Here is a 25906-nt window from a genome sequence, read left to right on the forward strand (position 1 = left end):
GTTTTTTAAGCAACTTGAGTCTTGATAGCTTCGGAGTTCTTGATTTCCTACGAGCAGTCTTTCCTGACACCCAGCAAGCAAGAGTGGCTTTCCTGGCGTCACCCAATGCTAATGAAATCCCAGGAGGTGCAATATGAACAGCGTGGGCCTCCTGGTCTCACGCTGCAAAGCCCCAAAGCCAAGCGCATGCGCGGTCGGTGCACCTCGTCCGTGGGAAGGTTCTTCAACAATTACATCCTATTTCCCCTAAGAGCAGAAACTAACACGTTCTTTGAAGAAGACAAACGGAAATCTCCGTGGCAGTGAATTAGAAAAAGATTTCTCAAACAGGACAAGGAAAATACAAAAATTTAAAATGCTTCCATCTCGGAGTACATCACTGGCCAGGCATAGCGATGCAGGCCTTTAATCCCAGCACTTGAGAGGCAGAGGCAGGTGTTGGGAACAAGCAAAAGAAATTTATTCTAAGCGCTACCACTTCATTCCCAGACTCCATTTAATCATAGGGAAAAACTAATTCAAGGTCCCAGACCCTAGGGGGCTTTCCCTAGAGCTGAACAGCTTCCGAGTGAGGAAAAAAACAGTTACTCAGGGATGCCTTGTAAGGAGACAGTTGTCTGAGACCAGTCATCTCAAGGACAACTCCTCCATCTTGTTGGCAGGGTCGAGCAAGTTCATGCTCCCAAGCCTAGGAATGAACGCCTACCCCACTTCTCCAAATGTTTTCTTAATTGTCTATTAACAGATATAAAATATAAAAATTGCTGTTATCTAAACCAAGATGCAAAAATTGTGAAAAAAATTATATATAATTATATTATTAATATATATTTGGATATATATCCAATTGCCTGTTATGTCTTAATTAACAGCATGCAGCTGCCCCACTCCTTTGTCCCCTTGTCACTCTGGGGTCTGCACCTAATGTCTAAGAGAATGAATTAAGAACCTTGAAGCCAAGTTTCCCTGAATGCAGCCCAGTCTCCAATGGGTACTCCCTTATTTAACTCATAATGTCAAAATACAGTTGGAGAACACTGCGCCTCCCCCCAGTTCCTCCCTCGCTTTGTCTTCCCACCCTTTAAAACCGTTGTACAATCTTCCTTCCGGGATGAGGTTCAAATCCCGGACTGGCCACCTCCCTGAGTGCTCGGAATATAAAGCTTTCACTTTTTTTTTTTCTTCTTTTTCTTTTTTTTTTTCAGAGCTGGGGACCGAACCCAGGGCCTTGCGCTTGCTAGGCAAGTGCTCTACCACTGAGCTAAATCCCCAACCCCTAAAGCTTTCACTTTTAAACTTCTGTCTCTAAAGTGAGTTATCTCAGCTTCCACCGGAACCCAATAGCAGGCAGGTTTCTGTGAGTTCAAGGCCAGCCTGGTCTACCTAGAGAATTCCAGGTAAACCAGACCTGAATAGTGTAAGACCTCATCTAAAATAAAACAAAATTTAAAACATCATTAACAAAATAAAAACACCACCCACAGGATGGGAGGGAAAAAAAACAATTCTAGTATCTGATAACAAACTCGTATCTACAAAGACTTATTAGAATTCAAGAATTAAAAAGCCAAAAGACCCAATCTTAAAATAAGCAAAGGGTCTAAACAGGCAACAAACCTTCATGACAAAACTCCAAAAACCTACAAACAGCCAGTAAACTCATGAAAAGACATATGGCAAGGAAATAGGAGCCAAACCGTATGGAAATACCAACCAAAACGTATAGAAATACCAACCAAACCGTATGGAAATTCCAAACCGGAATGTAGCCACAAAAGGCCGGCACTGACGAGTAATGGCAACAATGTAGCAGACCAGACTCGCCCTCACTCTCTAGGAGGGAAACTTTGTCACTTCTCAGAACAGCCTGGTTCTTCAAAAGGTTACACGTGGGATTAGCAAACTAACAAAACCTAGTGATTTCATCCAGGGGTCCTGGAAGTACAACTTTCCTGATCCCAGGCTGGGATGGGCTTTGGCGATGTAACGAGATGTAACTGTAGTTATCCATTCTTATAAGTAACGCCTTAGTCATACTCCTGTAGGTATCCCCACCCCCACCCCCAGCAAAACTAACTGGCTCACCAAGTTGGAGTTCGGTGCTGTGCTCTTTTTAGCCTGTGATTGGCAAGTAGGCATCTGTGCACATCTCCCAAGGAATAGCATGACGTAACAGGAAGTGACGAGCAGATAACAGAAATCCTGACCCATGACGCAATGTGAATTGGTCCTGGCTAATGAAGAAAGCTATATATGGAAAGGCCACGTGTTCTACAACTCCACCTATAGGAAGTGCCCAACGTAAGCAGGTCCACAGAGACAGTGGCGGTCTTAGCGTCCAACTGCAGAGTAAGACAGAGGCTGGAGGGAAAGTGGGGATCTGAATGCTATTGGGCATGGCGAAAATATTCTAGAACCGATTATGACGGTCGTAGTCTACCTTTGTAGAGACACTAAAACCACTTCCACCGTATATTTTTAATCAATTAACTGTATGGTATAGGACTCAGGGGTTGGGGATTTAGCTCAGTGGTGAGCGCTTGCCCAGCAAATGCAAGGCCCTGGGTTGGGTCCCCAGCTCTGAAAAAAAAAAAAAAAAAGGACTCAGACTTCAATAGTGCGTTACTTCATCACTAAACTGTTTGGACACTTGTGGCGGCTTAGGCCTCAAACTCATCACTGGAGAGGCAGAAGCAGGGAGATCTGGAGCCCAAGGTTCTTCTCAGCTACACAGCAAGTCTGAGGCCAGCTGAGCAAAAAAAAAAAAAAAAAAAAAAAAAAAAAAAAAAATCTCAAAATAAAATAACAACAACAAAAAAAACCAAAAAAACAAAACAAAAACAAAAAACAAAAAACCTGTTCAGTAAAACTTTTACCTTCGCTGTCTTTCATTTTAAAGATTTATTACTTTATGTATGACTGTGTGTCTTCCTATCTTCATATGCACCCCATGCATAAAGGTACCTGGAGAGTCCAGAAGAGGGTGTTGGATCCCAAAGAAGTGGAGTTACAGGCAATAGGGAAACACCACATGGGTGCTGGGAACCAAACCATCATCTGCACGAACAGCCAGTGCTCCTAGCTTCTCGCCTATCTCTCCAGCCCTCTTTTAAATATATTAAAATTGACTAATTCGTCAACGGTGTCGTAGATGCATACAGTACAGTGTACTTTGATGCAAGTCACTCACAACACTTGTCCTAATTTGCTGCTCCTCTTAGAGCTACATAACTGACATTCAGTTTGTTTTAACTTTTAGTAGAATAACGGTTTGAAATATCCTCCCATGCCCTCTTTATTTCCTTCTGAGAGAACAAACCAACCAGTTTGTCCCTATGCCCAGATGTGGACATTAGTTAAACCAAGAGAATTCAATGTAGTGACATATTTAAGTCACTGTCATCTTCCCAGAAAGATCCAGGAAGAATCCTGTATTGACTTATTATGTCATGGATGAAAAGAAGCTAATCCTCCTTGCGCCCAAGCAAAGAGAATCCTTTTCCTCATTGAATCATCACAGGTCCCATTAATTTCTGTGCATTCGTTTTATAATCCATATTTAATCGGTTCTTTATTCTTGGATTTATATTCCGGTCTTTGGCTATGACTAATGCTTCTGGAAAGGATTATCTTTACAATAATTTATCTTCCCACCTCTCCGAAATACATGCCCACCGACTTCCTGGAGAAAGCAAAGAACACTGGGGTACGTTGAGCTTGCTGTTTTAACCGGCTTTTCAAAGGAATCGGATGCTGCCGACTCTCTTTCACACGTCTTTGAAACATGTGCTAAATTTCAGAATGTTTTTCATGTACCTACCTATAGGCACAGTTAGGTGTATGCATGTGTCTGTGTGTGTGTGTATGTGTATGCATGTGTCTGTCTCTCTCTGTGTGTCTGTGTGTGTGTCCATGTGCACACAAGTGCAAGATCCTGCAGACACCAGCAGACTGCATCTAGTGACCTGGAGCTGGAGTTGCAGGCAGGTTTGAGCCACCCAATGCGATCCTCTGCAAGAAGAGGATACACCCTTAACAGTTGGGCCATTCCTCCTGTCTCTTCAATTTGCATAACTGGCCCTCTTTCACGATACTTTTGAATGTCAGTTTTTTAAGGTTTTGCTTTTGTTGCTGTTGGCTTGGTTTGCTTTTTGTGTTTTGTTTTGTTTTGAAGATAGCATTTACTAATTGCTCTGACAGTCCTAGAACTCATTATATAGACCAGGCTGGACTCTGACCCAGAGAGATCTGCCTGCCTCTGCCTCTCACATGCCGGGATTATAGATGTGTGCCACCGCCCCTGACTCCTATTTTAAATTTTAGGTTCCTCGTGAGTGAACCTAAATCAGAATCCTTCATTTTACCCCATAATGTCGGGGAACCCTTCCCCTTCGTGCTACTTTATAGCCATCCCTCTCTCCTAATTAATATTTTATTAGTGCCCAGCATTAAATATATTAAAGTTCATATTCTTGCTCCATAAAATTGTAATTAAAGTGATGTTAAACCTGATGCTTCATCACTTAGGACCCAGAAGCCCAAGTGAGCCCAGTTGTTCCCTTCCTTCTTTCCTCCTCCCGTCTTTATTAAGTTTGCAAGTTGACATTCTAAACCTATCAGGAATGGCGGCCGCAGAGGCGGGTTAAGAGTGTTTAGGGCTCTGGCTGGCGACTAACGTTCTGATCCCAATACCCATGACTGCGTCAACTACCAGTGTGAGTCACAGAGGCCTGGAACTCCAGCTCCACGGGACCTGACACCTCCTCCTGTGCTCTTTGGGTACCTGTGTATGTGCATGAGTGTGTGTGCATGTGCGAGCGTACGCAAATACACACACACACACACACACACACACACACACTCTCACACATTAAATCGTTTCTGTTCTTTTTTGTTTTTTGTTTGGGGGTGGGGAGCGGAGCTGAGACAGGGTTTCTCTGTGTAGCCCTGAGTGCCCTGGAACTCACTCTGTAGACCAGGCTGGCCTCGAACTCACAGAGATCTGCCTGCCTCCCCCAACCTCCCCAAGTGCTGGGAGTAGAGGCGTGCATGGGCTACCACTGCCCAGCTCAACAAACCTTTTTAAAAATAAAGTAACCACCTACTGGGATACATTTTCCTTACACTAAAAAACTCCTTCAAATGTAATCAGAAGTAGGCTGGACAGAAAGTGTCTGTCATACAAAGAGTGAGGACCTGAGTTTAGATTGCCAGCACGCACACTGATGACAATGATGGTGGTGGTGGTGACGACGACGACGACAACGACGATTTTCTTTTTAAGCTGCAGCCATGTTCATCTGTAACTGTAGGGCTGGGGGAGCAGAAATAGGTGACTCCCCAGAGCTCACTGGCCAGTCAGTCTTCCTAGTCCATGAATGTCGAGTTCAAAAGTATGGAGGGATTCGAGAGATGGCTCAGCGGTTAAGAGCACTGGCAGTTCTTCCAGAGGTCCTGAGTTCAATTCCCAGCCCCAATACCCCGTGGCTCATGACCATCTATAAAGGGATCTGAAGCCTGCTTCTGGTGTGCTGGGGTACACACAGACAGAACACTCACATTTAAACAAAAGGAGAAAGCAATAGCAGACACTCGGTGTCAATTTGTGGCCTCTACACTTTTACCCACATGTACATGCACACGCACACACACATGCACATGCCCATACACATGCACATGCACACACATGCACATACACATGTGCACACACATAAACATATACACATACAAACATGCATACACATGTGAATATTCACAAAAATAGAAGCATACAAATATACAAACACATGCACATATGCACATAAATGTGCACACACACATACATGCACACACATTCACATGCACAAAGATGTGTATACACATATACATGCACACATGCACACACACACACATAAACATGTATAGAGAGAAATATGTATGCACACAAACATGTACACACATCCACGCGCATACCAACTTCTGCATACACACACACACACACGGGCACACGCACATAAACATGCACATACGACAAGAAGAAAAGAAGTCACCAGAGGCCACCGTCCCCCTCACCTGCAGATACAGCTTGTCTGCCTTCAGTTTGCTTTCTAGTTTCAGCAACTTCTTGGCCTGTTCCGGAACATCCAGCTTCATCTTTATCATGCACTTTGTTTCCCGCACGACTTCCAAAATCTTAGGGTCAAAGTTAACCAGCAACTTCCCCGTTTCCGGATGTCGCACAAACAGCGTAGCTTGCAAAGCTGCAAGCAAACCAGTGATGGCATCAGTTTCCCTCCCACGCACCTTCCGCTTCCCGGCTCCCTTCTTAAAGGCAGAGCAATGGTTCTGGATCCTACAGTGTTGAGTCACACACAGACTCGCACGCAGACTGACTTGGGTCAGAGACAGACCTTATGCTGCGAACTGCAATACTTCCTTAGTGGGTCACAGAGGTCTACCTTAGCTTTTTTTTTTTTTCTTTTTGTCTTTTTTTTTTCGGAGCTGGGGATCGAACCCAGGGCCTTGCGCTTGCTAGGCAAGCGCTCTACCACTGAGCTAAATCCCCAACCCCTTAGCTTTTTTTTAAACATGATTTATTTATTCCTATTTTAGGTGTGTTGGTGTTTTGACTGCATGTATGTCTGTGTGAGGGTGTCAGATCCCCAGGAACTGGAGTTATAGACAGTTGGGAGCTGCCATGTGGGTGCTGGGAATTGAACCCGGGTCCTCTGGAAGAGCAGCCAGTGCTCTTAATTAACCACTGGGCCATCTCTCTGGCCCCTTGGACCAGGAATTAATTTATTAATATGACAGGAATTACTGCTAGAGGCATAGTAGTAAAAAATAATCACCCGAAGGCTCATATGTATTTGCTCAAATTATGTCTTTTTTCAACAAACTTTATTTGTTTTTAAGATTTACTTATTTATTTTATATGTGAGTACAATGTTGCTTTCTTCAGACCCGCGCCAGAAGAGGGCATCAGATCCCATTGTAGATGGTTGTGAGACAATCAGTGCTCTTAACCGCTGAGCCATTTCTCCAGCCCCTCAACAAACTTATTATCACAAGAATTTCGGGGATGGAGAGGTGGCTCAGTGGTTAGAGCACCGACTGCTCTTCCAGAGGTCCTGAGTTCAAATCCCAGCAACCACATGGTGGCTCACAAGCATCTGTAATGAGATCTGATGCCTTCTTCCAGTGTGTAAGTGTATATGCTAGCAGAACTCTATATACATAATAAATTAAAAAAAAAAAAAAACACAAGAATTTCATTATAATAGATTCTGCCAAGTCTCATGTGACCTGGTAGAATGTCACGGCGACATCTTTCTAGGAAAACAAAGTACCCCCTGAATCCCTCTGAAGTTAGCGGACTTTTACTCGCTAGATAAAATTAGTCTTTGAGAGGTTCCTTTTAAACGACTATTTTAATTAATTTATTTTTAAATCTATTATTGGGAAGTTGTGCCCATGAGCATGCCCATGTGGAGGTCAGAGGTCAATTTGTGGAGTCGGTTTTCTCCTTTCACATTTAAGTGAGTGCCAGGGACTGAACTGAGGTCTCCAGGATTGTACAGCAAGCTCCTTTACACGGACTAAGCCATCTTGTCAGCCCAAGATGTTTTGATTTTTTTTTTTCTTAGACAGGGTCTCAGTGTCTAACCTGTATCTCACTGTGTAACCCTGACTGACCTGAATTCACAGAGATTGCCCCGCTGTTGCCTCCCAAATACTGGGATTCAAGGATGAGCCATTACATCCGGCCCTTTCACAAGGTTCTTAATGGGGTCAGTTTTTCCTGGGGATCTCAGCTAAGAGTTTTACCCAACATAGTTGGGATCCTTTCAGAAATGAATTAGAAATCACATGGCCATCCAGAGAAATCCCAGCATAATTCCAAACACTCAAAAGAAAAATCTTGTTTTAGCAAAATCTGTCTGCCTTAAGACTGTACTGGGGCCGGCGAGGTGGCTCAGCGGTTAAGAGCACTGGCTACTCTTCCAGAGGTCCTGAGTTCAATTCCCAGCAACCACATGGTGGCTCACAAGCATCTGTGATGGAATCTAGCGCCATCTTCTGGTGAGTCTGAAGACTCAAAAAAAAAAAAAAAAAAGACTATTGAATCTGCAGGGCAGAACAAACGAATCAAAAGCATGAGACAGCTCCACAGGGACAGATGGGACATAACGGCCACTCCACTCCAGGCGAGAGTGACCATCTGAGACCTGCCAGGTCTCCACCAGAGAAACTCGGTACCTTTCTAATGTCAATTAGTGTTCACGCAAGGCAAAGAACATTCCATAAAACTCGAGAGAAACTTCACCTATCAAGACCGCCTGATCTCTGTCTACTGAGCCAGGGTCTCTCATTACTGTGGAGTGAAAACAAGGCTCTCCTCCCTGCAGGGAGCCCCAGGGAGCCCCAGGGGTCTGCCTGATTCCACCCTGATTCCACCCCACCCCCACCCCCTCACCCCTGCCCCCCAGTCCTAGGATCGATTACAGGGGTATGGCACCCACCCTGGCTTTTCACGTAAGTCTTGCAGAATCAACTCGGGCATTCACAACTGAGCCAATCTCCCCAGCCCGACACCTAAACCTTAATTAAGCAGCCAGGTCGTACATAAGAAGAATGCCAAACGCCAACCGAAAGAACCGCGAATTTGTTGTTCGTAGCCGAACCGCACTTTCGAGCCTTCTTATACGCACCGTACTGAAGCTGGGAGATCTCCTTGACCCACGCGGTGTGGTAAACCACCTCGAATTCCACCAGCACGTACGAGATCTTGTTATACTGACGTATGACAGCTTTACCTTCTAGGCTTGACAAGATGTCTGAGTTTTTCTGTTTTTTGGGGGGAATGAGGGGGAAGGGGGGGTGGGGAGGAGAGAAAGTTATATTTTAAGACACTTCCACAGACGACTTATACTGACCATCAAGTAAACATGGTAGCCATTTAGATTCTGCCTTAGAATAAAGAAAGGCCAGAGAAGCTAGAGACAGGAAGATTCAGATATTCCACTGGGAAGGGAAGAGAGGGTTGAAACAGAGTTCTGTTGGCACATAAGCAGCCGCAGGCAGCGGGAGCTTCCAGTCTCCAGCTCTACCTCCCTCCCCATTTACCTGGACAAGGGGCAACCTGGCTGACTTTCCTTAAACAGCTATCAGAATATTACACAGCACTGGAGGTGGGACAGGGGGGAGGGAGGGCGAATCAACAAAACGATTCCTTTTTGTAAATGTTGGAAGAATACACAAAGGCCAGACTGGATCCCGCCACTATAGCGAGAGATTAAATAAATACCTTCGAAGATTTTATTTATTTATTTATTTATTTATTTATTTTGACTGGGGGCATGGGAGTGTGTGCACACAGGGGTGCAGGTGCACACAGAGACCAGCAGAGGGCGTCAGATCCCCTGGAGCTGGAATTACAGATGAGTGTGAGCCTCCCATCATGGGTCCTGGGAACAGAGCTTGCGTCCTTTGCCAAAAAAAAAGTACGCACTCTCGGCTACTGAGCCGTCTCTCCATCCCCAGTTTAAATATTTGTAAATACACGGAATAATGAAGCAGGCAACACCGGCAGAGCCGAATCTTTACATTTCGTAGCGCCCCAGTAACAAAATGACTCCAAGGCTGGGGTCCTCCAGGTTATTTTGTCCTCTTTTCAGGCATGAAATACAATACCCTGTCTCCCACACAAATAAAAACAACAGGAGAACAAAGAAAAGACCAAGGGACCTTTCCAGAATGCTGGCAGGGTCTACAAGGACCTCGCCTTTTCAGAAGACTAGTGATCTTATACTGCATGTACCGAGATGCCAGGCCTGGGGCTCAGTCCTTCAAAGAGGAATGCAGTCGGCACCCCTTTCTTGGTTTTCATTAAATATACATCAGCCCCTCTCCATCCATATATGCAACTGAGAGTAAGCGTACACTGTGTGTTTTCTAAGCCATCATTTTAAGAGCCTTTTATAAAGTGTCTTCTATTATTAAAACACATATGATCTGCCAGCTGTAATTGAACTGGTTGGTCCGCTAAACATGAAAGGGTTGACTTAGCCTCTCTCCCGCATGTTTATAAGTTAGTTTGTTTTTTTCTCTCGGTAAAAGCATCGGTCCTGACTACTTCATCGGCATCAGTATTGTAGGACAGGATGCCTTGGTAATGTAATTCCGTTCCCCACACCACCACGACTCGTGTATAAATTGTGTGATTGGCTTACAAAGAAATAGTTGATGGGTTCATTTATCCGGCGGTACAGCTGCCTCACCCAGAGAATTTTTCCTGCTATGGGGGGCATGTTGCGAGCGAGAGGGGGGTCATCCTTCTGAGAATGGTAGAGCTGTAATTAAAAAAATATATATATATGTTAATATTTGCATTCGACGCAGCGGAGGACAGGAGGAAATTTACAGCTGTGTTTGAATAGGTGGTTTCGCCGTAACTCCCAGGCTGAATGCACAAGAGTTAGTCGATGAAAATGCAAATGAGGTTCAGAACCAATAATCTGGGGCTCAAGGAACAATCATGTCCACAATATACGACGCTTACTCTCTCTTCGCCTTCATTTCCTATTACATGTTGTTATGCTCTGAATTGGAAATGCCCCCACAACCTTCTAGTGGGCGCACCTGTGCGAGCATGCGCAGGCGCGTCTTGCGAGCATGCGCAGGTGCGTCTTGCGAGCATGCGCACGTGCGTCTGTGCGAGCACGCGCATGTAAGTGTGCGTACAAGTATGCATAGTCATACGGGTGCCAGAGGTCAACGCTAGCAGCTTCTATGGCTTTCGACTTTATTTTTTGAGACGGAGTCTCCCACTGAGCATGAAGCTCACTGCCTGGGCTAAGCTGAGACCCAGGAGCCGCCCATGCAGCATGCATGTTTTTGTTGAGTGCTCGGGACCTGAGCTCAGGTTCTCAGGTTTGCACAGCCAGCTCTTTACTGACAGGGCCGTCCTCCTGCCCCCGGATGTCTTATTTTAAATATCTGCCCACCCCTAGCTGATTTGTGCTATTTGAAAAAGTCGTGGAATCGTTAGGAGGTGGAGAGCCCTTGAGAAGGGACCGGCCTCGGGAAGTCATACCCGCTCCCTGTTGTGGTCTGGCTGGTTGCTATGGGAATAGCCTCAAGTTTTCACCCCTGCTACCTCGCACTGAGCTACTCCACTACAGCAGGCCGAAACTCAATGGCAACGTAAATCTTTCCCCCAGTAAACTCTTTCCAGCGGGTGTTTCCCTGATAGGGATGCAGAACTAACAAGACCTTACTTATCTCCCACTTTAAGGAGGTAGACCATAGAGGAAACATGTGGCTACACTGTATCTGGTAAACTCCTGCACCTGCATTTCTCTGCGTGAAAACACTATCCTAACCAGGCTCTGCTATGGAAACCGGGGAAGACTGTGTCCAAAGCACGGTTCCTAACAACAAACAGGTGTGGATCTGGCAGTCCAGGGACCCTCAGGCTCAGAGGGGATTCTCTGAGAGCCTTCATTCTGCGAGGCAAGCCCTGAAGATCCGGGTGTTTGATGACAATGGTGACGACTTGCAGACCCTCCCTCTTTATACAGATAACACTCGTCTGTGTGCATGCAGGATGCCTACCTTCTTGGTAGCTTCAAGTTCAGCCACATAACACTGAAGAATCCGCTCAATGGTGTGATTGATTTCCAGCTGAAGGCAGGGCATGTTCAGCTTCTGAAACCTAAAAGGAATCGAAGCCGGATAATTAGAAGGGAAATGAGAAACATACCGCACACATGCCGGAGCGCTAACTATTCATTCGTGCGTTTGATAAATGCTTACTCCTGGCCTCGTGAATTGTATGGAACCACAAACAAGGCAGGGGCACCCTCAGCTTTCTCGGACCCTGCAGTTTGCACACTGAAAGGCAGATATTGTAACAGTGGCCTGCCGGCCGATTTCACATCTACTCAGGGACTAGACGATGCCTGGGAGGTGTCAGGACCACGCTGTTCTGGTGATAGAAGGAAGTGGATAGAGGAGAAAAGAGGTAGGAGGAGATTTTTAAGGAGTCTTGCTGTGAAAGGCTGGGGGACAACTCTGTGAGGTAGGGGGATATAACTTGCTTGACTGTGCCGGCCATTTTTCTGCATCCACCACTACATCTGCTCTATTTTGCTTTCTCTTGCTGTGATAAACACCAAAAGAAACTCGGGGAGGAAAGGGTTTCAGCTTCCAATTCTCAGGTCACCATACTTATCAACTGCCTTTCTTACACGGCCCAGACGCATCTGCCTAGGGATGGAACCACCCACGGTGGGCTAAGCTTACTTATATCAATAAGCAATTAGGAGAGGTGCCCACAGACATGGCCCCAGGTCAATCGGATAGAGGCAGCTCCTCAACTGATGCTCCCTCTTCCCAGATGTCTCCAGATCTGTCTTGAACTGACATCTGAAGTAGACTACGACAATATGCAATCGCGTTCCTTGGGAATTCTTTCCCGAAGCAAAATTAAACACTAGTTATTCCCTCCCCAATAATAACTATGAAATTAAAGTGAGGTATATTACACGGCCATTCGAGACTTTCTTATGAAAGACTTTTCTGTTATGATTGTAGTTTTAATTCGGTGGAACATCATAGCACACACCTGTCATCCCATTTGGGAAATTGAGGCAGCAGGGGCAAGAGATTAAAGGTTTTCCTTAGCCACAGAACAAGTCTGTGGCCAGCCTGGCTTATAGTGAGCCTGTCTTTAAAAAAAGGGAAATCTAAAATGGTATGAAAAACTATGTTCCAAAAATGTACTTAGTGGTAAATGAAATGTTAATAAAGGTTTATGAAGGAGACATTTCCAGAACATTCTAATTTGAAAACGGACAGATTTTGTGTGTGTGTGTGTGTGTGTGTGTGTGTGTGTGTTTTGTATGTGTACAGATACGTATGTGTGCAGGCACACACGCACATGTGTGTGTATATGTGGAGAGCATAGTCCTCAGGTGCCGCCCAGCCTTTTTTCTTTTTTAAGACAGGGTCTCTTACTGTCCTTGAACTTACTGATTCAGCTAAACTGCATGGCCACTGACCCCAGGGATCCTCCTGTCTTTGTCTCCCCAGGAACGAACGATGGGTTACAAACATGCCCTTCCCTGCCTGGCTTTCTTCCTCCTCCTCCTCCTCCTCCTCCTCTTCTTCATCTTCCTCTTCCTCCTCCTTCTCCCTCTCCCCCTCTTTCTCCTCTTTTTACATGGGCTCTGGAATTAAACTCAGGTCCTCTCCTCCCCATTGCAAGGCAAGAACTTTAGCACCCGAGCTATCTGAAACCCTCCTCTCAGAGGAACCAACGCCCCTTCAGTCTCTAAAATAAATACCTCTGGAGCAGCTGAAGCGCCTGCTGGGAGGACAAGATCTTTCCAAAGGTAGTGTTCATAAACGCCTGTATTTGAATCTAAAACAGAACATCAACATTCCAGTTACGTTTACGTGAAGGGGTCTGGTTTTGTTTCACAGTTACGACATCCCTAAAGACCCAAACATATCTACCACCCAAGTGCGGTGTGATGTTCTCAGCCTTGTCTGCTGTGGCAGCCACAAGCCACATCGGCTACTGAATGAGGCGTCGCCCCCTTAGAAGGGAGACGAAGGTGACTAGAAAACACACACGACATCTTAACGGCTTTGCACCCGCTGCCTACACACCCATGGAGGTTACATAGAACACTTCCTTCATGGCTTAGCAATTAATAGCATGCGAAAATTATAATATTACCAATAGACCGGACTAAACACAGTACAGTATCAAAATGAATTTCAGCTTCTTTTTGGTCTATTCAGGCAGTGCCAAGTCCCTTGGGTGGTTTGTATTTGCAGCTCTTGGTTGGATATTCCAATTGAGAGAAAGAAGGGATGGGAAAGGGTCCCTTGCTAAGTGTTCTTCTTTGGGATGCTAATTTCTAAGCCTGTCTCTGGGACAGCTTATTTACAAACAAAGATGTGAGCTGCCCATGCCCTGGGAAACCTGGTGCTGGGGCTCAGTAGGAACAGGAGACCGAAAATGTCCCTCCCCAGACTCCTGCCATCCCTGGCAATGAGTTTCAAGCCCTTGGCCCTGAAAGGTGGAACTGAAATCACTCTTTGCTGATTCTTTTTTCCATGTGGACTCTATTGGTATTGGTGATTGAATGGATCACACCCACCGGTTTGTCAACTGGAAACGGAAGGAAATTCAGAATTCCGACAGCACAGTCAAATTATCTAGTAATAACTATCTAAGGGATTGTATGGTCCGGGTTTGACAGCACACACCTATAATCCCAGCACTCAGGAGACAGAAGCAGGAAAACTAAAAAGTCTGAGGCCAGCCTGTGCTATGTCTCTCAAAAACTGAATGGCGGGGATGTAACTCAGTGGTACAGTGCCTAACTAGTTGGAACCAATCAGCAGTCCTCAAAACACAGAAGAGAAAAATGAAAAGGAAATCGTATGGCTACTAGCTTTATTGGAAGCTAAAATTTACATCTTTCATAATATATAATCTTCATTAATAAATCATAAAGTTTTCAGAGAGCAAAATTTTTAATTCCTGTTGCCATGAATATTTAATTCGCAATGTATTTCGGGAGTAAACTCCATCCAGCACAACTAGTCAAAATGAACAGTAATAATGGGACTATATCTTGATATCAGGACATAATTTTCCAAAAGCGGAAGGGGAAATGAAAGGTAAGTTAATTTATCAGGCCCGATGACGTGGGCCTGTGAGCTCAGTTACTCTGGAGGCTGATGTAGAAAGATCACTGGTTCAAGGACAGGTTTCACCCATAGAGGGAGTTCAAGGCCAGCCTAAGCAACTTAATGAGAACCCCCATGTCAACATGAAAAGTAAGAAAAGGGTGGGGAATATAGTTCAGTTCTAAAAGTACTTGTCTAGCAGAGGTGGGACCTAGTAATACACATACAACAACAGCAACAACAAAAACAATGAGACAGACAGACAGACAGACAGACAGACAGACAGACAGAGGATCAAACTTAAGAGATGATTCAATAGTCAAGAGCACTGGCTGCTCTTATAGAGGACCTGTGTTCAGTTTCTAACACCTTCCATTACAGCTTACAACCGTCTATTAACTCCAGTTCCAGGGGGATGTGGTGCCCTCTTCTGGACTCTGGTGGAACTGCATGCGTGAGGTGCACATACATACAAACAGGCGAACACATACAAACAGGCGAACACATACGTAAAAGAAAAATAAAAAGGTTTTGGTTTTTTTATTTTAATTGAAAGGAAACCTATTCCAAAGGCAGACCATAGGAGTGGTGACACTTCAGGAGCGGTCTTATTAATATTGCCACGATTACAGTAATAGACATTTAAAAGGTTTTAAAAGCAACAGATTGTACGTAAGTCTTGGCTTCCCTTCATTCTTCATGTCAAGAAACAAGAGTTTCAAAAGCTGGAAAAAAGAAGGCCAGTGGGAAAGCCCTCTGGGGAAAGGCACTTTATACCAATGTATAAAATACCCTCTGGATATGCGGGTTATTCATGCATATCTTTTACTGGATGTACTCATTTTTCATTAAAATATACTGTCCAAGAAAGGACATGCGATACAAAAGGGTCCACAGCTTAGCTCTGCCAAGACAGGGTGGGCGACTCCTTCATAACTCCTACTTCACCTAAGATCTGTCAAATGGTTCTGGGCCAGAAGGCGAAAGACAGATGCTCCAACATTTTGAGGAATATGGGTAGTCCAGGTAGTCAACTGTCTCTACAATTTAAGTTTTGGAAGCTATGTTTTTGTGCTTCCTATATATCCAGGTAATATTGAATTCCTTCTTGGATCCCTGATGGGGTTAAAGACTAGTTATAGCCCCACAAGCAAAATTAAGTTGTTCAATGTTAAGGAAGACGATCTGAAAGAGTGGTTTTCAGATGGTAATACAAGTTACAGTCAGAACATAATTCATATGTAAAAATGTAAACGCCTTAAGCTAGGATAAATGTTAAAGAAGTGTACCTAAAGTGTCAAAGTTGACAGTCGGGATGCTATCAGTGTATATCGGACCTTATAGTTTACATAACTGTTATTACTATATTTAATGTGTTATCTGAGAGTAAAGGCCTTTTTAAATGGATGAAAAGGGGTAAGACGTTATGCGTTTGGTTTATTGCTTATATTGTTTTCATTTTGTTCTCAGGTTGCATGGGAATTCACACATCTGCCTGTAAGACACTGCGGCTCCCCGCCCCCATCTGGTTCTGATTGGTAAATAAAGTTGCCAGCAGCCAATGGCTGGGCAGGGAAATCAAGGTAGGACTTTAGATTTCCCAGGGAAGGGAACCCAGAGAAGAAAATGGATTTAGAACCCCCATCCCGGGGAAGTGGAAGGATCAGGCTTGAGAGCTGCAAACAGGAAGCATCCAGCCATGTAAGAGGCAGGAAAGAGCGGCCCCAAGACCCCGTTCCCCGCTTAGGTCTGGAATAACAAAGATGGAATATAGACTTTTAGTAATAATTTAGGAATATCGGAAGGGAGGCTTTAGCAATGTGGAAGTCTGGGAGTGACCCAGCTGTTGGACTGCTTAGGGCATATTAAAAATAAGGCTCTGTGTGTGTGTGTGTGTGTGTGTGTGTGTGTGTGTGTGACTTTCACTCAAGAATCTCGAGCAATTGGGCAGGTGGCGAGGAACTCACGCCGCCGCCACAACCAGCAGGGCAACACGAATAGTGTTAATATTTAATACAACAGTGTATAAAGGTATGGTTATTCATGCATGTATTTTACTGTATATACTCAGTTTTCACTAAAAATTAAAATAAAAAGATGAGAGGTCAGAAAAATGATATGGTTCGTAAAGCACACGGGTTGCAGGCATGAAGACTTAAGTTCAGATCCTGTGGTGGTTTGCATAAAAAGGGCCCCTACAGACTCACAGGGAGTAAAACTAGTAGTAGTAGGTGTGGCCTTGTGGTAGGTGTGGCCTTGCTGGAGTGAGTGTGGCCTTGTTTGAGTGGGTGTGGCCTCGTTGGAGTAGGTGTGGCGTTAGCGTGGTGGGTGTGACCTTGTGGTGGGTGTGGCCTCGTTGGAGTGGGTGTGGCCTCATGGAGTAGGTGTGGCGTTGTTGTGGGTGTGACCTTGTGGCGGGTGTGGCCTCGTTGGAGTGGGTGTGGCCTCGTTGGAGTGGGTGTGGCCTCATGGAGTAGGTGTGGCCTCGTTGGAGTAGGTGTGAACTTGGAGGAAGTGTGTCATTGGAGATGGGCATTGAGGTTTTAGAAGCTCGAGCCAGGCCCAGTGTCAGGGTATCTTCTTGCTACCTGTGGATCCAGATGAAGAACTTCTCAGCTCCTCTCCAGCACCAAGCCTGCCTGCACACTGCCATGCTTCCCACCATGATGATAATGAACTGAAACTCTGAACCTGTGAGCCAGCCCTAATTAAATGTTTTCTCTTAAAGGCATAGCTGTGGTCATGGTGTCTCTTCACAGCAATGGAAACCCTAACTAAAACAGGTCCCCAGACCTTTCATTAAAAAAAAAAAATGGTAGTGTGTGCTTACGATCCCCACAATGAATCAGGATCACAGAGATAGGTGGATCACTGGAAGTTTGTGGTGAAGTTTCAGGCCAATGTCGGGCGCTAGCTCAGATAAAAGGTAGAAGACACCCGAGGTTGTCCCCTGGACTTCCCACCTTGCACATAAATCCCCCACACACATTCACACGACCATACACATCCATGTGCATGTAGGCACACATACAGGTGGAAAATGTTTTATAAATTGCTTTAAAAAATTATTCACCCTACAAATTTCTTAAAGCAACTTTGAACAGGAATAAAATAAATACTAAACCCATGTGGCTGGAGAGATGGCCGCTCTTGCAGAGGACCTAGGCTCCATTCCCAGCAACCACACGGTGGCTCACAACTGTAACTACAGTTCCAGGGCATCTGACACCCTCCTCCGGCTTCTGAGGAACCAGGCATGCATGCGGACAGAACAACAAACAAACTGAAATAAAAACCTTTTAAAAGTGATTAATTCAGGAGCATCGCTCTGTGTGGACATTTTAATAACAGTACCAAGCAGAACCACCGACCATGCTTTGTTTTTTTTTTTATGAATACGAGTTTGTGTACCTACTTACCTCTAACGTGTTGATTTTCCCCATAAAATCTGAGAAGTCTGTGTCAAATTCTGTTCTTCGCGGGTCCAGGATGTCATATTGGTTCTTCTTGATCCCCTGGTAGATGTTTTTAAACTTGATCCCCAAAATATCGATCCCTTCGATCGTAGAGTTGCTCAAGGCCGAGTATGTTTGCACGATGGTTATCATCTCCGTGATCTTCCAAAGGAAACGTTAGACGGTTAGAAATGAGTTCTCAGGCCCCTCCTCTAGGCAGGGCTCCTGTGCTCCAGCTTGGAAGGTGGTTGAGACATTAGGAGAAAGGACTAGCTAGAGGAAGGAGGCCACTGAGGGTGTGCCTGGGAGGGTTATTGAAGTGGAAACTTCTGGTTTCTTTGGGAAGTCAGTTATGGCAAACGAGGTTTTGCTGGGGCACCCAGGTGAAAGGAAGTCTTGCTAAGGCAGACATGTGAAAGAATGTCTTTCTGAAGCAGACACAGGTGAGAGGATGTTTTTTGCTACAGCAGACATGCGAAAGGACCTGTGATGAAGGAGTATGAATGTGACCCCACAGACATTGGGAGAGGAGCAGGGAGCATTGGTTTCACTCGCTCTACCCTGCTGTTCTTTGCTAACGACTCCCGTGTATTGGTTCACCTTACGTAGCATTGCTGATCTCCACTCGTGGTGACTGAACTGCCAAAGAAGATCGAGTTCACCCCCAAAGAACTATTGCTAAACAAGTCCACCTCCCCCTCATCTCTCTTGTCACAGTAGCAACAACAGCAATGACAGCAAGAAACCTGACAAACACCACAGGAAGACGACAGGAATGGCTACTGACCTGGAAGAACCCTGAGGGACTCTCGCACTGTGGTGGATTTGGGATTTTATTTTGGAATTAATTTCTTTTTTTTTTAAAAAAAAATTACTTATTTATTATGTATGAGTACACTTGTCACTGTCCTCAGACACACCAGAAGAGGGCATCTGATCTCATTATAGATGGTTGTGAGCTACCATGTGGTTGCTGGGAATTGAACTCAGGACCTCTGGAAGAGCAGTCAGTGCTCTTAACCACTGAGCCATCTCTCCAGCCTGCGATCACTTATTCTAACCACACAATTTCTGTGCACTTCCAGAAATGACTTCTGGACATTCCAGAGACTGGATCTCCAAACCTGGAGGAAATGCAGGCCAGCCTGAAATTTACGATCTGTAAGACACAGAAAGTGACTGGGCTGTCTCCTAATACAGACACGACATGTGCCTACTTTGTGAGGCAAAAGGCAAGGCTACCAGCCCGATGGTATTCTAACCTCCAAGACCAACTCACTCACCAGAGAGCTGTTCTGGCTACAACAGCCGGAAGCCTAACACGGTTTTATGTGTCCACATGAAATCTATGAACCGTAGTAAGAGAAAAAAAATGGCATTTGTTTGATTTGGCATCTTTCCACACTTAGCTTGACCCATTCGCAGGGTTATCTGCAGTTATATCTGTCTTCCCTCCCGTCGCCTAAGATTTATTTTCTTTTCTAAGTATATGGAAGGGGGGGGGGTGTGAGAGTATTTATGCGCATAACTGCAATTTCCTCCAGAGGCCAGAAGGGGGCATGGGATTCCCCCGGAACTGGGCTACAAGTAGTTAAGGGTGCTGGTAATTGAACTCACATGTGCTCTTCATGGTTAGGCTATCCCTACAACCCCTCCGACTTAGTTTCCTAGGTTCCGGGACAGAGTCTCTCGGTGAATCTGAACCTTCTCTGTTTGGCTAGGCCGGCTAGCCAGTGAGCTCCGTAGACCCACCTGTCTCTGTTCCACCAGCACTGGCATTAGAGGCAAGCACCACTCTGCCCAACTTTTTACAGGGCTGATAGGTATCCTCACCCAGGCTCTCGGTGAGCACCTCACTGAATGAAACCATCTCTCCAGTCCCATGATATCATAGACACCATGTGCACTGGCTGGTTCTGTGTGTCAACTTGACACAAGCTAGAGCGAATTGTCGCAGAGAAAGGAGCCTCCCTTGAGGAAATGCCTCCATGAGACCCAGCTGTAAGGCATTTTCTCAGTTAGTGATCAAGGGTGGGAGGGCCCAGCCCATTGTGGGTGGTGACATCCCTGGGCTGGTGGTCCTGGGTTCTGTAAGAAAGAAAGCTGAGCAAGCCAGGGGAAGCAAGCCAGTAAGTAACCTCCCTCCATGGCCTCTGCATCAGCTCCTGCCTCCAGGTTCTTACCCTGTGTGAGTTCCAGTCTTGACTTCCTTTGGTGATGAACAGGGAGTGTAAGCTGAATAAACCCTTTCCTCCCCAACTTGCTTCTTGGTCATGGTATTTTGTTGCAGGAATAGAAACCCTGACTAAGACACCCTCCAAAGACTGATACCTAGGAACCTTTAGTGTGGGTTCCCTACAGCCTTCTAAACAGTGCCATTCCTCCTCAGTCAGTCCTAATGACGGAAGCCAGAGCTGCAGCTATCTGTCCAGCAAAGGCTTCTCTGACACACTGTTCAGAAAAGCATTGTGCATGTTGGTCCTGAGAGAGGGAGAGAGAGGGAGAGAGGGGGAGAGAGAGAGAGAAATTGTACAAACGGGCTTCAGTCACTGCCCGTTTATGGGGCCCACCAGCCACACACATTTTCTCAGGTTGATATTGTGGTCGAGAGCAGAAGCCTTCAAGTTCAAGATCTATCTGTGCAAGAAGAATTGAGGTCTCGGGAGAGGTGAAATTCTGCAACAGCCTTGTGCCTGCCCAAGGCGCTATCCCTGAGTGAGAGAAGATATCAGCTCAAATGAATGCTGTGGTATGAGTAACCTGACTGAACGAGTCGGATCAATACCAGGAGACCTGAGTCAATGATCCCCACCCACACTACCTGAATCCCCAAAATAACCAGCACCGTGTGGTTCGGGGTGGGGGTCCTAGGACTGCAAGACTAGCCACAAAACTGACTAGTTTTGTGTGTTAACTTGATATAAGCTGGAGTTATCGCAGAGAAAGGAGCCTCCCCGAGGAAATGCCTCCATGAGACCCAGCTGTAAGGCATTTTCTCAGTTAGTGATCAAGGAGGGAGGGCCCAACCCATTGTGGGTGGTGCCATCCCCTGGGCAGGTGGTCCTGGGTTCTATAAGAGAGCAAGCTGAGCAAGCCAGGGGGAACAAGCCAGTAAGTAACATCCTTCCATGGCCTCTGCATCAGCTCCTGCTTCCTGACCTGCTTGAGTTCCAGTCCTGACTTCCTTTGGTGATGAATAGCGATGTGGCAGTGTAAGCTGAATTAACCCTTTCCTCCCCAGCTTGCTTCTTGGTCATGATGTTTGTGCAGGAACAGAAACCCTGACTGAGACACTCACCTTCTCCAGTCTCTTACAGAAGGCTTCAAATTTTCCAAATATATACATTTCGGAGACCTCAAAAGACTTCTCCCCTGAGGATTCTAAAATCTGCTTCCTTGTTTTGTGAAAGGATGCCTGGTACTCCTTGAAGAGAAAGATGCAATCCTACAGGAGAATTAGAAAAAAGAAGAAAAAAAAAATTAGGGAGGGAGGGGCTGGAGAGATGGCTCAGTGGTTAGAGCACTGACTGCTCTTCCAGAGGTCCTGAGTTCAATTCCCAGCAACCACTTGGTGGCTCACAATCATCATGGGATCAGATGCCCTCTTCTGGTGTGTCTGAAGACAGCTACAGTGTACTTACATATAATAAATAAATCTTTAAAAAAAAAAAAAAAGAAAGAAAGAAAAAGACTCGGATACAGTCAGAGCAGCCAATCAGACTATTCATAGACCGGAGCTGGGTCAGACGTGATTTTGCGGTGGGCAGCAGCCAATGGAGATTTGGTTTCTTCAAAAACCAGTTGTGTTACGTGGATATGTTTTGTTTTGTTTTGTTTTGTTTTTTAATCCCAAGTGTGGGATAAGAGGCTACTTCGCAGCAGGTGATTGTGATTTGCCTCCTGCACTGAGGGGGTCGGGGATCTTCGCCAGTTGCAGGTAGTTTTAATTCTGAGACTCTGGAGAGGGGGTAAACCCCAGAGCTCTGAGATGGGTAGAAGGCATGAAGAAAGATAAGAGAAGGAGGAGAGGAGGAGGAGAAAAGGAGGAGGAAAGGGAGGAAAAGGGGGAGGAGGAGAGGTAGGAAGAGTTGGAGGAGGAGAGGAGGAGGAGGAGGAAGAGGGGGAGGAGGGGAACAGGGAAGGAGGAGGAAAGGAAAGAGGAGGAAAAGAGAATGGGGAGGAGGGGAAGAGGGAGGAGGAGAGGGAGAAAAGGGGAGGAGGGGGAAAGAGGAAGAGGAAGAGAGGAGGAGCAGAGGAAGGAGAGGGAGGAGGAAGAAAGGGAGGAGGAGAGGAGAATGAGAGGGAGAAGAAAAGGGAGGGAGGAGGAGAGAGGGAGGAGGGGAGGAGAGGAGAGAGAAGAGGGAGGAGGGGAGGAGGGGGAGGAGGGGGAGGAAGAGGAGGAGGCTTCCGATCCCCGCAGATGCTCCTGGTAGCTGTTGTGGTTCATCAGGTGTTCACAAACAACGAGAAGTTGGAGGTATCTTGATGACAAAAAATTGGGGGTTGGGGATTTAGCTCAGCGGTAAAGCGCTTGCCTAACACGCGCCAGGCCCTGGGTTCGGTCCCCAGCTCCGGGGGAAAAAAAAATTGGATTTACCCCCAAAGAACTTGGCGACCCTAGTCAGCAGGAAGTAGTCTGAGGAGGTCTATGATCCCTTTCCCCTCTAACCTTCTTTCTCCACCTCCCGACCCCCAGAAACAGCGTCTACAGATATAGACTGGCCAGAATGTTGAAAACGAGAATCTGAGCGCTCACTACTCAGGGGGACGCCTATCAACACCCCCTCCCCAACCAAGGCTCGGGAACATTGATGAGCAGGGCCAGAAGGATGTCTGAGTAGTAAGAGGGTTTGGAGGGCTGTGACATGCTGTTTTCTGGATGCGGCTGTTGTACGTATTAACTTATGGCACCTGTGGTTCCCTGCATAAGACCTGCACAAGATCAAGCCAGACAAAAGCCAGGCAGGGATGGGGAGGATGAGCTCCAGGCCCCACCTCTTACTGAGGAGCTACGGACACTTTATACTTGTCGGGATGGGATGTCCTTCTTTCAGAAGGGTGTGGCCACAAGTAGGATTCTCTCAGCTTCAGAGGACAGCCTTACACCAGTGCCCTAAATGAACTTAGTGGGGCATAAAAAACAAAAAAACAAAAAACAAAAAAAGAAGTTGGGAGAAGATATTGTTATGGTTTGTCAATGCTCAGTCCAGGGAGTGGCGCTATTAGAAGGTGTGGCCTTGTTGGAGAAGGCGTGGTATTGCTGGAGTAGGCGTGGCCTTGTTGGAGTGGGTGTGTCACTGTGGGCGTGGGCTTTAAGACCCTCCTCCTAGCCACCTGGAAATCAGTCTTCTCCTGGCAGCCTTCAGATGACGATGTAGAACTCTCAGCTCCTCCTGCACCATGCCTGCCTGGATGCTGCCATGCTCCCACCTTGATGATAATGGACTGAACCCTGAACCAGTAAGCCAGTCCCAACTAAATGCTGTCCTTTATAAGGGTTACTATGGTCATGGTGTCTGTTCACAGAATAGAACACTGACTATGACTGTCATTCGGTATTTCTTGCCCTCAGCACCGACTCTGGCGCACTTCTGTTTTTTTTCTGAGATTTTTTTTTCTTGCTCACTCTGGCACTCCGTGTCTCGAGCGGCTCAGCTCGTCCCTTCTGATAAACCATCTTGTCCTTGCAGGCGCAGTTTCGTCTCCGTCTTTTAGGCGTATTCCCTGGACACATTTCAAAGCTTCTTCCAAATGTTAGTGCTCTGCTGTCAAAAGGTGAAAGCTGTGTCCAGACTTTCAAGTCTCCCTGAAGCTGGCTCCCCGTTGCTTGAGCCCCTCCCCCCACTCCCAGGGCTCCTGGGTTGGTTCTTCTGTGAGTTCCTGAGAACTGTTTTGCTTCTTGGGGGTTTGATGGGTCTTTTCTTTGTCCATTAGTGCTTATGCCCCCAGGAAAAGAATCTGTGCTTCTCAGAACTGACAATCAAGTCCCATGTGGAATGTAGATGGGAGAAGAGAAGCCCACAACCTCAACGGAAAAACTGCAGATGCGTCCTCTGCAGAACAATTTTTTTCCCTTAGCCCATTCATTTCTCCACATTTTGTTGCTGTTGTTTGACAACGGGAATCCCATGTAGCCCAGGGTGACCTCAAACTCCCTGTGTAGACGAGGTTGATCTTGAATTCCCAATGCTCCCATCTCTACCCCCACCCCCGCCCCCACCTCCGCACCTCCCTGCTTCTTTTATGGGCTGCCAGAGATGGGGCCTAGAGGTTCACGCATGTTTAGCAAACTTTCTAACAATTCAGCTACATCCTTAGCCCAGTTTCTCCACACTCCTAGAATAGGTGCTATTGGCCGTCTGTCTAAGCTCCACCCCCACAGTTACCTGGCAACAGCCAGGTTTGCCTGACTTAGTATAAAAGGGGTTGCTTGCCTCCTCCTCATTCTCTCTCTTGCTCTTTGCTCTTGTTCTTCCCCTCTTCCCCTTTGTCCCTTCTCTCACCATTCCCCTCCCCACTTCCCTCCACGTGCTCATGTCCCGCCTTTACTCCTCTCCTCTTCTACTCTTCTTCTCTCATTAAACCTTTCCCGGTGGAACCATGTTAGCCCGTTGTGTTTTGTCCAGATGCGAGCAGAGATTTCTACCCCAACAGGTGCCTCAGCTTCTGGTTTTCCTTCTGTACTTCGAACACAGATACTTGTCTATGGCTTTAGGGGCGGGGTAGGGGGAGGGGCATCTGTCCTGGCCTCTGCAGGGCCGGTGCGTCTTGCAATCCAATACTGCAAACCTGCCAGCCAGAGCCCACTTCAGTTAGTTTTTCCACCTTTCCAGCTACTTTAACCTGCTCCTCTCGTTCTAACACATAGAATACTTTGTTACTTTTAATTATGGGGGCACTGCGCATGCTTGCGGATATCTACCGAAAGACTTCGTTCCTCCCAACACTACCACTGAGCCGTCTCTCTGGCCCCACCAGAGTGAAGTATCCACAGAAATCCTCTTTTATATTCCCACACTCCACTACTCCATTCATGACCGAACAAAGGGAAGGAAATTGAGCTGTCAGGTGAGAGCTTTGCTTTCTCAAAATGAAACGCTTTTCCAAACCTGGATCTTTTTTAGGACCGCTGGCGTTTCCTGGTCCCACACGTGGTTTGTTCCCCCGTCAGTAATGTATGCTTTACAGGCTGTCACCATCTGATTGGTTACCTAAAATAAAGGTGGGTACAAAGTGGCCGTTGGTAAATGGCGTTTAAAAGCATAATGTACGTGATAAATTAATTAAGTCACGGAGTAAATAAATCACAAAATTAAAAAACAACAAACAAATCCAATAAAAATGAAGAAAACCCATCTCTGTCACTGGGGCCATGAGATTCAAAGTCAAGTACATTATATTTTGATCAGACACGCCAGCAGAGGGCACCAGATCCCCATTACAGATGGTGGTGAGCCACCATGTGGTTGCTGGGATTTGAACTCAGGACCTCGGGAAGAGCAGTCAGTGCTCCTAATCACTGAGCCATCTCTCCAGCCCCTCCCCACCAAGCACATTTTCTATTTGTCTAATACACTTCCACCTAGGTCCTAACTTAGTCCAAAGTAATGAATGACAGCCACTTAAAAATGGTTAGGGGAGAGGGCTGGAGAGATGGCTCAGCAGTTAAGAGCACTGACTGTTCTTCCCGAGGTCCTGAGTTCAAATCCCAGCAACCACATGGTGGCTCACAACCATCTGTAATGAGGATCCGATGCCTTCTT

At 46.2% G+C, this 25906-nt stretch overlaps 1 protein-coding gene across 1 annotated transcript in view; it reads right to left on the reverse strand.

The window, feature by feature from the left end:
• Positions 1-25906, reverse strand: part of Dnah8 (dynein axonemal heavy chain 8) — a 245323-nt gene that overhangs the window by 195802 nt on the left and 23615 nt on the right. The window contains exons 10-17 of the mRNA XM_032888883.1: positions 25253-25354; positions 21442-21588; positions 18108-18305; positions 13329-13405; positions 11596-11695; positions 10212-10331; positions 8691-8826; positions 6052-6239 (exon numbers count right to left, since the gene is read on the reverse strand). Of these exons, the coding sequence (XP_032744774.1) occupies positions 6052-6239; positions 8691-8826; positions 10212-10331; positions 11596-11695; positions 13329-13405; positions 18108-18305; positions 21442-21588; positions 25253-25354 (1068 nt within the window). The remainder of the gene's footprint in view (positions 1-6051; positions 6240-8690; positions 8827-10211; positions 10332-11595; positions 11696-13328; positions 13406-18107; positions 18306-21441; positions 21589-25252; positions 25355-25906) is intronic.

This window comes from Rattus rattus, chromosome 18, assembly GCF_011064425.1.
Source record: "Rattus rattus isolate New Zealand chromosome 18, Rrattus_CSIRO_v1, whole genome shotgun sequence".
Taxonomy (NCBI): domain Eukaryota; kingdom Metazoa; phylum Chordata; class Mammalia; order Rodentia; family Muridae; genus Rattus; species Rattus rattus.